Below are 12,314 nucleotides of genomic sequence, written 5' to 3' on the forward strand. Positions count from 1 at the left end.
CTATTGGTGGAAATAATACTTACATAACCACTGTACAGTCAGTTCTGCTGTAACGCAGTAGCTCCGTTCTCTTGCAATCTCGTGTTATTAGAAAATCGCGTAATAGCAGTACCACTTAAACTCATGGGGCTGGAATCACATTGTAACCAATACATGGTTTAAAACGTCATGCTTTCGAAACAGTGTCCCCAGTTCATCAATCTTGTTACAGTGAATTCAAATTGACAGAACTCGTGTTGTAGCAGAATGACCTGTACAGTATAAATTGCTTGAAAGTGACGTTCTTGCTCTTTGACCGATGGATGCAAGACTAAAGGCTTCAGCAATATGTCTCTCTTTTCCAAATTCCACATTTTCACTGACAATTCTGGTCCTGCACTGGCCCAGTTTTCTTCGTCATTCCTTTGGCATCCCTTTCCCTTCTGTGTTTATTCCATATTTTAGCTTTGTCCACCAACAGGTAGGCCAATTCTAATTCCGTCCAATTGTGCTCATAGTGACTAATGTTTCGGTAATTTACTTGAACATCCTTTCAGGTCTGCAAAATATACTTATTCTGGCTGCCATCAGCTATTACATCTCCAGCTTTCCCTAAGCATTTTTCCCCGTGGTTTTATAACATGCAGAGTTTAGATAAAGGAGACTCCTTTTTTTTGAAGGAACAAGGACACCCTTATGGATGCCGTATTTGAGATTGTGCTTTTGGAATAACAATTACTTCTTTATTATGAAAAAGATCCAGCTACCAGGGAACAAATGACTTATCTACCAACCTCTTCAATATGGAGTCATACAGCACTGAAACTGACCCTCCAGCCCAACCAGTCCATAATCCCAAAGGTTTTTTCTGTACAATTCTGTCAGTTTTAGTCTGAACAGGTAGTTTTAATAATTATTTTTGTAAGACAATACTCAGAAATTATCAGAATGGTGTTTAAAATATACATTGAAAATTAGGATTAAATTTGACTTTGTAAAACGTTTTTGTTATATAGTCCATTAGACTTCAAGCTCAGAAATGAAACAGACTTTTGCACACTCCTGAGTACAATATCATTTGCAACTAATAATTTAAGCATAGACAATACTGGATTGAAACATACTTAACACCTAGTCGCGGAAAAAAAAGTGCTTTTTTAAATTCATTTTTGGATATGAACAGTGTTGGCACTTCCTGCCCATAAAAAGGTGGTAAAGCAGCAGGATGGCATAGGTACACCCACACAGCTGTTCGGAAGAGAGTTCCAGGATTTTGACCAAGCTTCAGTGAAGGAACAGGAATACATTCCAAACTACTTGGAGTGTTCATCTGCTCTCCTCATCCTTCTCGGTCACAGGAGCTAGAAGCTGCTATTGAAGGGATCTTAATGTGTTGCTAAAGTCTACGTTGTAGTTGGTACATGCTGCAATAAATGTGCACGACTGATAGAGGAATTGTTTAAAGTGATGGAATGGATGACAATGAAGCAGGGTACTTTGTTCTTGAGTGCTGTTGAAGCTGGAATAAGCCAGCAATTTGGCATTACATTCTTGACTTATGCCTAATAGATGGTGGACAGGCTTTAGGGAGTCACTGTGGAAGTCTCAACATCTGTCTTGCTCTCCTCCATCCACAGTATCCAAGGGTCCAGACGTATCTACCAGGTGAAGCAGCACTTTACCTGCACTTCCCACAATCTAGTTGACTACATTCGCTGCTCACAATGTGGCCTCCTCTACATTGGGGGAAACGAAGTGTAGACTGGGTGACTGCTTTGCAGAACATCTACATCCTGCCCACAAAAATGACCCAGAGCTTCCAGCTGCCTGCCACTTTGACACCTCACCCTGTTCCCTGGCCAACATCCCTGTCTCAGGCTTGCTGCAGGGCTCCAGGGAAGTTCAGTGTAAGCTGGCAGAGCAACACCTCATTTTCCTGCTTGGGGACCATGCAGCCCTCCAGACTCAATACTGAATTCAATAATTTTAGGTCCTGAACTCCACCATGTCCTAGCCCCCAAGTCGACACACCAGGCCTTGTAATTACATAGACTACCATTACACACTACCTACTGTTGGCCACTAACAGTCCCTATTAGCAGCTATTCACCTTCACTGCCAGATCGTTATCAAATCCTTTGTCTGTCCAACTGTTCTTCTCTCTGTTTGGGCTCGATCCTTATCACTGAGCCTGGCTCTACGGCTCAGAAGGGAAGGGAGGAGAATAGGAGAGAGATAGTGAAAGGAGATTCAATGGTAAGAGGATTGCTACCAGTGCCACAGGCTAGTGGGGCTAGGAACAGAGAGCGAGTGCAGCTGAACATATAGCTGCAGGGCTGTTGTAGGAGGGAGGGCTTCAGATATGTGGGATATCATTGGGATATCTTCTGGAGAAGGTGAGTCCTGTACAAGGAGGATGGGGTTGCACCTGACCCGGAGGGGCACCAGTATCCTGGGTGGGAGTTTTGCTAGAGCCCTTCAGGAGGGTTTGGCAGGAGAATAGAAACTGGAACTATGGATCAGAGGATGGGTTACAGCGTGCAGAGAGTCTATGAGGAAGGATGGACAGTTAATAAGGCAAAGTTCCAGTCAGTGTGATGGGCTAATGTATGTCTATTTTAATGCAAGAAGTGTCAGGAATAAGGATGATGAACTTACAGCATGGATCAGTACTTGAACTATGATGTTTTGACCATTATGTTGACTTGGATATCACAGGGGCAGGAATGGTTGTTGAATGTTCCGGGGTTTAGATATTTCAAAAGGAAAATGGAGGGAGGTAAAAGAGGTAGGGGAGTGACATTACTAATAAGGGATAGTATCACAGCTGCAGGAAGGGAGGCTGGCGAGCAGAATTTGTCCACTGAAACAGTATGGGTTGAAGTCAGAAACAGGAAAGGAGTAGTCACTTTATTGGGAGTTTTCTATAGACCCCTGCCCCTAATAGCAACAGAGAGACAGAGGAGCAGATTGGGAGGCAGGTTTTGGAAAGGTGCAGAAGTAACAGGGTTGTTGTCACGGGTGACTTCAACTTCTCGAATATTGATTGGAACCTCCTTAGTGCAGATAGTTTGGATGGAGCAGATTTTGTCAGGTGTGTCCAGGAAAGGGTTCCTGACTCGGTATATAGATAGGCAGACTAGAGGGGAGGCCATATTGGATTTGGTGCTTAGTGAGAGAGCATTTCGGTGATAATGATCACAACTCCCTGAACTTTACTATAGTCATGGAGAGGGATAGGAGCAGATGATATGGGAAAGTATTTAATTGGGGGAGGGGGAATTACAATGCTATTAGACAGGAACAGTGGAGTATAAATTGGGAGCAGATATTCTCAGGGAAATGCATGACAAAAATGTGGAGGTTGGTTAGGGAGCACTTGCTGATTGTGCTGAATAGGTTTATCCCACTGAGGCAAGGATGCGATGGTAGGGTGAAGGAACCTTGGGTGACAAGGGATGTGTAACATCGAGTCAAGAGGAAGAATGAAGCTTACTTAAGGCTGAGGAAGCAAGGAACGGACAGGGCTTGAGAGTGTTACAAGGTAGCCAGGAAGGAACTGAAGAATAGACTTAGGAAAGCTAGAAGGGGGCACGAAAAAGCTTTAGCTGATAGGATTAAGGAAAGCCCTAAGGCATTCTACATTTTCATAAGGAACAAGAGGATGGCCTGAGTGAGGGTAGGGCTGATCAGGGATAGTGGAGGAACTTGTGCCTGGAGTCGGAGGAGGTAGGAAAGGTGCTTAGTGAATACTTTGCTTCAGTATTCACTAGTGTGAGGGACCTTGTCGTTTGTGAGGACAGTGTGAAACAGGTTGATATGCTCATACAGGTTGATGTTAAGAAGGAGGATGTGCTGGAAATTTTGAAAAACATGAGCTAAGTCTCCTGGGCCAGTCAGGATATACCCAGGGTTTCTACACAAAGCAAGAGAAGAGATTTCTGCGACTTTGGCGGTGATCTTTGCGTTCTCACTGTCCACTGGAGTAGTACCAGATGATTGGAGGGTGGCAATTGTTATTCCCTTGTTCAAGAAAGGGAATAGTGAAAATCCTGGGAATTACAGACCAGTCAGTGGTGGGCAAATTATTGGAAAGGATTCTGGCAGACAGGATTTATGATTACTTGGAAAAGCATAGTTTGATTAGAGGTAGTCATCACAACATTGTGAGGGGTGGGTCATGCTTCACAAGCCTTATTGAATTTGTTGGGGATGTAACAAAACACATTGATGAAGGTAGAGCAGTGGATGTGGTATATATGGATTTTAACAAGGCATTTGATAAGATTCCCCATGGTAGACTCATTTAGAAAGTAAGGAATCATGGGATACAAGAAAATTTGTCTGTCTGGATACAGAACTGGCTGGCCCATAGAAGCCAGAGGGTGGTAGTTGATGGAAAGTATTCAGCCTGGAGCTCGATGACCAGTGGTGTTCCGCAGTGATCTGTTCTGGGACCTCTGCTCTTTGTGATTTTTATAACTGACTTGGATGAGGAGTTGGAAGGGTGGGTTAGTGAGTTTGCTGATGACACAAAGGTTGGCGGAGTGGTAGTTAGTGTGGAGGGCTGTTGCAGGTTGCAATGGGACATTGACAGGATGTAGAGCTGGGCTGAGAAGTGGCAAATGGAATTCAACCTGGAAAAGTGTGAATTCACTTTGGAAGGTCAGATTTGAATGCAGAATACAGGGTTAAAGGCAGGATTCTTGGCAGTGTGGAAGAACAGAGGGATCTTGAGGTCCAAGTCCATAGACCCCTCAAAGTTACCACCCAAGTGGATAGGGTTGTTAAGAAGGTGTACAGTGTGTTGGTTTTCATTAGCAGGGGATTGAGTTTAAGAGCTGCAAGGTTATGCTGCAGCTCTATAAAGCCCTGGTTAGACCATACTTGGAATATTGTGTCCAATTCTGGTCACCTCATTATACGAAGGATGTGGAAGCTAAAGAGAGAGTGCAGAGGAGATTTACCAGGATGCTGCCTGGACTGGAAGGCATGTCTTATAAAGAAAGGTTGGGAAAGCTCGGGCTTTTCTTATTGGAATGAAGAAGGATGAGAAGTGACTTGATAGAGGTGTCCAAGATGTTGAGAGGCATAGAGAGAGTGGATAGCCAGAGACCTTTTTCCCAGAGTGGAAATGGGTATCACGAAGGCGCATAATTTTAAAGTGATTGGAGCAAGGTTTAGGGGAGACGTCAGAGGTAGGTTCTTTACACAGAGAGTGGTGGGTGTGTGGAATTTACTGCCAGTGCTGATAGTAGTCAGATATATTAGGGACATTTAAGCAACTCTCGGATAGGGACATGGATGATAGTAAAATGAAGGGTACATAGGTTAGTTTGAACTTAGGGTAGGATAAAAGGTCGGCACAACATCAAGGGCTGAAGGGCCTGTACTATGCTGTACTGTTCCATGTTCTATCATTTATTCCTTACACCATTCCCCCCACCCTATAAACTGACATTTCCCCAGCTACCATCAGTTCTAAGGAAGGGTCACTGGACCCAAAACGTTAACTCTGATTTCTCGCCACAGATGCTGCCAGACCTGCTCAGTTTTTCCAAAACTTCTGTTTTTGTTTCTGATTTACAATGTCCGCAATTCTTTTGGTTTTTATTCTGTCTTGCACTTGAGGCCAGTGTTCATAAGTTGGTCCAGTTCAGTTTCTAGACATACAGAATACCAAAAGGAAATGAGGACCTAGGCCAAAAAATGGAGTTTATTATACCCAAAATAGTTTACCAACAGATGTTTATGAATTATCTCTGTAAAAACGGTATAAAACTCCAAAAAGAAATTCAATCCAACAATCAGGCACAATAAAATGCCTGACAATTTTAAAATCAAACAGTATAGCTCACCTGTCACAAACTACTGAGCTCACGTCTCTATTCTACAAGTTGGAAAGGAAAGCATTGATATATCATTGAACGAACACATCCATATTTTTAAAAGACACATTACCCTTGAAATTTCTGCACAATTTACGTCCTGCATGTTAACAAAGAAACATTTGAGATTTATAAAAAACTCAAAAACTCCATCATGACTAAATAGAGTTTGACCCCTGAGTGCTATCCAGTGTAATATTTGTCTCCAATCATTATCAAATACATCTACATTTAAATGGATCAGTTTCTGTGCCTTTTTTACATAACTGTTACAGTATGGAACAGGGCCATTTGACCCAGTGCGTCCACACTGGCTTTCCAGACATCATGTCACCTGCTTTATTTCCTCCTCTCTGTAACTCTGCACATGGTCATTTGAAAAGGAACAATCAAATTCCGTTAACACTCAAGTGAATTTGCCTCCACCACACTCTCAGGTAGTACAATCCAAACCCTGAACATCCTTTGTGAAGAAAGAGTTCTTCATAGCACTATTGATTCTGCTAATTATTTTAAATCTGTGTCATCTTCTTTGAGATTCTTTGGCAAGAGGGAAATCTTTCCATGATTTTGAATACTTTAATTCAGTTCTCGCAACCTTATTTAAAACCTGCTCCTTTTCAATTTTAAATCCTTCTAGTGACAGAACGTTCTCCTTTTTTACCACAGCCTGAGTAACATCACCCTCTTTGGTAAAGACAGATGCAAAGTCTTCATTTAATATTTTAGCCTTGCCTTCTGCCTTCATTTGTAAATTCCCTAATGGGCCACACTCCACTTTTTACCATCCTTATGTTATTTATAAAAGACTTTGCAATTCCCTTTTGTCTTAGCTTCCAGGCTCTTTTCATATTCCCTCTTTGTCTCTCTTATTTGCTGTTTCATCACCTCTCTGGACCTTGGATATTCATCCCATTGTATATTCTACCTGACATCATAATTTCTACCTCTTTGTCATCCCACTGTGGATTTGTTTGCCTTTTTGTGGGACTATATCATGACCGTGCTTCAAACATCTTCTCCTCTTTGACTGTTCAGCTATTGCTTTTCCGGCCCTACCTTTGACTCCAATGTATCCATCCCAGATCCATCCATTGAAGCTGGCTTTGCCAACTGGTCATTATCCTTTTCCATCGTCTTATCCCCCAAAGTGTTTTCCCACTGACACTTGATCTAATCGACTTATTTCTGAGATGCAGACTGAGCTGGTGCTTCCTTTCTTGTTGATCTGAAAGGAAAGTGCCCTTTACACCACCACCATCCGAGTCAGGACACCATTTGTTCTGGATGTAGGTTTGCTCACTGAGCTGGAAGATTCATTTCCAGACATGTCATCACCCTACTAGGTAATGTCTTCTGTGGGCGAAGCACTGTTGATAATTCCCGCTTTCTCCTTATATGTTTGGGTTTCTTTGGGTCCACCAGAAGCTCACTAAAGATGTTACCTAGTAGGGTGATGAAATGTCTGGAAACTAACCTTCCAGCTCAATGAGCAAACCTACATCCAGAACCTCAACCTGAGTTACAAATCTTCTCAAAACTCACTAACACCATTTGTCCCCCAATTTGCTACTTGGATGATTCCAAGATAAAATTCCAAATTAGCACTTTGCTGTAAAGCATTAAGTAACATGCCAAACATCTTCTGAATTCACACCAAGAATGAGGGGTCAGTCTTCAGGCCTTCAAACCTCCTCAGCCCAGCATTCAATTAGATCAGGTTTCGTTCGCATTTCAACTCCATTTCTCAGCCTTTGCTCCCTATCTCTTGACACTCTTCTGAATTGTATTTATACTGATTTTAAACATAATAAAACACCTTCAGTCTTCACACAGGCTTTAAGGATCAACATATGGCAATCAGCAACACAAGAGAAATATTAGGCCAGATGACCTAATGCTTGGTTGAAGAGGTGGGCTTTGAGGAGGATCTTCATGAAGGGAGTCGAAAAATGTGGCTCTGGAAAGGCACAGCAGGTCAGGCAGCATCCGAGGAGCAGGAGAATCAACGTTTCGGGCATAAGCCCTTCATTCCATTCTCCTGCTCCTTGGATGGTGCCCGACTTGTTTTCCCAGTGCCACAATTTTCATCTCTGACTCTCCAGCATCAGCGATCCTCGTTTTGTCTTCAGGAAGGGAGTACAGAAAACTGGAGAGTTTGAGAACACCAGGCAACTGAAGCCATGGTCACCAATAAAACCCATCAGAGTTCAAATTCAACCATCTGCAGCCTTTTATCAGGAGTTACAGATTTCCACCATTCTTCATCATAGAATCCCTACAGGTGTGGAAGCAGGCCATTCGGTCCATCGACAGTGACACTCCAAGTGGAGAAATCAGCTGTTCTGGGTCTGTTCTGTCAAGTCCCTTCATCATTTTAAACACTTCCATTAGATTACTTCTAAACCATAGAAAATCAAATGAATTCAAATAGAGCTCTAAAGCATAGTGTGTCCAGAATGTGAAATGTTACCTGCAAAGTCAATATACATCCTGTGTTCAACAGTTAACTCCAGGTGGAGACCACTCAAGGCTTATCCCTTTGAAATCTGTCTCTTTGAGATAAAGGCCATTAGACTTTTTAATTCCATTTGGAAACGGGCTGTTTTTTGTTTATCTATATGAACATCCAATCTCTTCCTTCCCCCACAATTCCTAATATTGCATCTGGGAGAATATGCCTTTCCTCTGAACAAAGTCAGGGACCTCACACTTCCCATTGCTGAACTCTGACAGTCAGTTCTGCCCACTCCCTTCCTCTGTAAATGCAATGAACGACTCTAACTGCCTAACAACTTTCACCATAAAATATCAATCAAGTAATAATGTTAGAAACCATCCTCAAAATACAATGTCTCAAAGTTTCAAGTCAGAACATATAATTTATGAGTCACTGTTTTATTCCTCCTGCCTTTTTAACAGACAGCAACTTTCATTTTAAAATGGTCATCCTAGAAGCTAAAACGCACCAAGGAGGCATTCATGACATGAAATGTTGCGGCTGTACAAGACATAGGTTAGGCCGCTGTTGGAATATTGTATGCAATTATTGTCTCCTTCCTGTTGGAAGGATGTTGTGAAGCTTGAAAGGGTTCAGAAAAGATTTACAAGGATGTTGCCAGGGTTGGAAGATTTGAGCTATAGGGAGAAGTTGAATAGGCTGGGGCTGTTTTCTCTAGAGGCTGAGGGGTGACCTTATAGAGGTTTATAAAATCATGAGGGGCATGGATAGGATAAATAGACAAAGTATTTTCCCTGGGGTGGAGGAGTCCAGAATAGAGGGCATAGGTTTAGAGTGAGAGGGGATAGATTTAAAAGAGACCTAAGGGACAATTTTTCCATGCAGACGGGGGTACATGTATGGAATGAGCTGCCAGAGGAAATGGTGGAGCTGAAAAATGTGTTGCTGGAAAAGCGCAGCAGGTCAGGCAGCATCCAAGGAGCAGGAGAATCGACATTTCGGGCATAAGCCCTTCTTCAGGAATGAGGAGGGTGTGCCAAGCAGGCTAAGATAAAAGGTAGGGAGGAGGGACTTGGGGAAGGGGCGTTGGGAATGCGATAGGTGGATAGAGGTTAAGGGGAGGGTTGCAGGTCAAGAAGGTGGTGCTGAGTTCGAGGGTTGGGACTGAGAAAAGGTGGGGGGAGGGGAAATGAGAAAGCTGGAGAAATCTGCATTCATCCCTTGTGGTTGGAGGGTTCCTAGGCAGAAGATGAGGCGCTCTTCCTCCAGGCGTCGTGTTGCCATGGTCTGGCGATGGAGGAGGCCAAGGACCTGCATGTCCTTGGTGGAGTGGGAGGGGGAGTTAAAGTGTTCAGCCACGGGGCGATTGAGTTGGTTGGTACGGGTGTCCCAGAGGTGTTCTCTGAAACGTTCCGCAAGTAGGCGGCCTGTCTCCCCAATGTAGAGGAGGCCACATCAGGTGCAGCGGACGCAGTAAATGATATGTGTGGAAGTGCAGATGAATTTGTGGCGGATATGGAAGGATCCCTTGGGGCCTTGGAGGGAAGTGAGGGGGGAGGTGTGGGCGCAAGTTTTGCATTTCTTGTGGGAAGTGGTGGAGGCTGGTACAATTACAGCATTTAAAAGGCATCTGGATGGGTATATGAATAGGAAGGGTTTGGAGGGAAATGGGCTGGGTGCTGGCAGGTGGGACTAGACTGTGTTGCGATATCTGGTCGGCATGGACAAGTTGGACCGAAGGGTCTGTTTCCATGCTGTACACCTCTATGACTCTATGAAGCAATATCACACAACACCCAAACCATCTGCATCTAATACCTGTTGGCATTCACAACGTTGTTGCAAGACCAAATGACATTGACGGTCCTACCTGACATTTCTCGGACTGACAGAGCTACCTCCTGGCCAGGTCTGACCTGGATTCACTCTGCGTTACCCTATATCCAGAGATGCACCATCCTGCCTGGCAGCTGGATATCACCCACTTTCATGCAGCATTCATCCAGAGCCAGATCTAATTCAGATTCACAGCGCTGTCCTTTATGTTATAAAGCCCACACTCACACTGAAGATAGCACCAAACAGACTTTGGCAATGCCAGCTGGGAATGCTGGGTAACAGGCAAAGAGATTCCTGAAAGAATCAGCAGTCTCTCAATCCCCTCCCAAAACTCCAGAACTGACCCAGCTCTCTGATTAAATCTCTCGTGCCATCAACACAATTCACCTGCTCCCTGTGCCTGCCTCAGCACTGCCAGGAGGCAGCATCCTTTGCTCCCTGATCCATGCCCAACTTGCACCTTTGCCCCACTGTCTCAGTGTCTAGATTAGAGTGGTGCTGATAAAGCACAGCAGGCCAGGCAGCATCCGAGGAGCAGGAAAATCAACGTTTCGGGCAAAAAGGGCTGATGAAGGGCTTTTGCCTGAAACGTCAATTTTCCTGCTCCTCGGATGCTGCCTGACCTGCTGTGCTTTATCAGCACCACTCTAATCTAGACTCCGATCTCCAGCATCTGCAGTCCTCAGTTTAGCCACCCTCTCAGTGTGCCAGCCTCATCCTTAAGGCTCCCCTTCGCCCTGGCTTCTGTCAGTGTCCACCCTGGTTCTGCCCTCCTGCTGACACCTTCCCCCTTTCCCCCACCCCCACCCCACTCTCATCCCAAAACCCATTTTACTGTGCCCTCACCAGGCAGTATCCTGCCGTAGCCCCAGCCCTATCCCCCAGCCCTGTCAGGGCTGCAGTTCTCTCCCTCCCCTGTCCCTCTCTCTGTTCTACAACGCCCTTCTTAACGCCTACTGCAATCCATACACAGCCTGGTCCTCTCTCAGCTCCTGTCTCTGAACCCCCTGCTGTTCCTGAAACAGGAGGGACTGCTGCAGTGAGTGAGACCAGCTCCTGGCCTGTCTCTGCACAGAGAGTATTCCCATCTCCACCTGACTGCCAGGGAGTTGGGAAATTAACGTTGCTCCCAACCCGTTAAAACAGCTCATGGGAGCCAAAACGAAAACACTGCAGCGTATTCACTTCCTTCAAAGCCAACACTGCACCTTGCGATGCTTCTCAGAGACAAAACAGAATTCAAAAATGACCATTTTGATTCAGTTCAGCGCAGTCATTTAGCGCGTCTGTCTCCTTCGGGAGGAGGCGATGGTGAAATGAAGGCAGGCGGATTTGTTGAGCCCGGCACATTGCTGCACAAGATGCTGAAATGTACTCACACCACCAGCCGGGAGATCATCCAGGATACCATGGCGAGGAGTCGAGCTTATAGCCGCTGGGGATGTGTCCTGAGGCCAGCTCCAGTGTCTCAGTCGCAGTTTGTTAGAGCAAGCCCCAGTCCTGGCTGCACCCTGTCTCCCTCTCCCCACTGCACTGAGTGAGGCAGCTCAAGGCCAGGCGGAGTTCCGGCTCCTCAAGCAATACCAGACTTTAAAAGGGGAATGACGCAGCCTCCTTCCTCCACAGCACAGAAATAAATATATAAATACAGCGCTTTCCCTTTCTCGCTGCTGTCACTGTCAGCTCTGCACGCACAGAGACGGCTCTCTCTCATGGCCCCCTTTTTGCTGTCTGTCTGCCTCTCAATGCAGTGCTCTCCCACAAGTGACAGACCTGACCTGCTCTGGGAGGGAGCTCCGATCATGCCCCGCTACCACAACAACGTTGATCTTCTTGATGCAGCACATTACTGCAGATGCTGGAATCTGTACTGAAAACTACAATTGTTGGAGAGCTCAGCGGGTCAGACAGAAAGCAAGCTAACGTTTCCAGTCTGGATGGCTCTGCTGCTCTCTCTCTCCATGGATGCTGCCTGACCTGCTGTGATTTCCAGCATTGTTTGCTTTTTTTCAGTATTTATTTTGATATGGCTCTTTGCAACACTGAAAGAGATCGAGTGTAAGCCGATCCATCATGCCTTTAAGGATCAGTATATCTGTGCCATGTCCCAAATCGCCCAGTGAGACCCATTCCCAAAATATGTCTTC

The 12,314-nt window shown here is 45.0% G+C and overlaps 1 protein-coding gene across 2 annotated transcripts in view; it reads right to left on the minus strand.

The window, feature by feature from the left end:
* The window catches only part of LOC122556832 (receptor expression-enhancing protein 2-like), an 83,979-nt gene extending 71,865 nt beyond the window's left edge, over nt 1-12,114 (minus strand). The window contains exon 1 of one of the 2 annotated variants that reach the window (XM_043704061.2): nt 11,547-12,114. In XM_043704061.2, the coding sequence (XP_043559996.1) occupies nt 11,547-11,578 (32 nt within the window). In that variant the 5' untranslated portion in view covers nt 11,579-12,114. The remainder of the gene's footprint in view (nt 1-11,546) is intronic. The other variant, XM_043704062.2, reaches the window with a different exon arrangement.
* Nucleotides 12,115-12,314: the final 200 nt, after the last annotated feature.

This window comes from Chiloscyllium plagiosum, unplaced genomic scaffold, assembly GCF_037043375.1.
Source record: "Chiloscyllium plagiosum isolate Xiang-an unplaced genomic scaffold, Cpla_swu_hap1 HiC_scaffold_16, whole genome shotgun sequence".
NCBI classification, from domain to species: Eukaryota; Metazoa; Chordata; class Chondrichthyes; order Orectolobiformes; family Hemiscylliidae; genus Chiloscyllium; species Chiloscyllium plagiosum.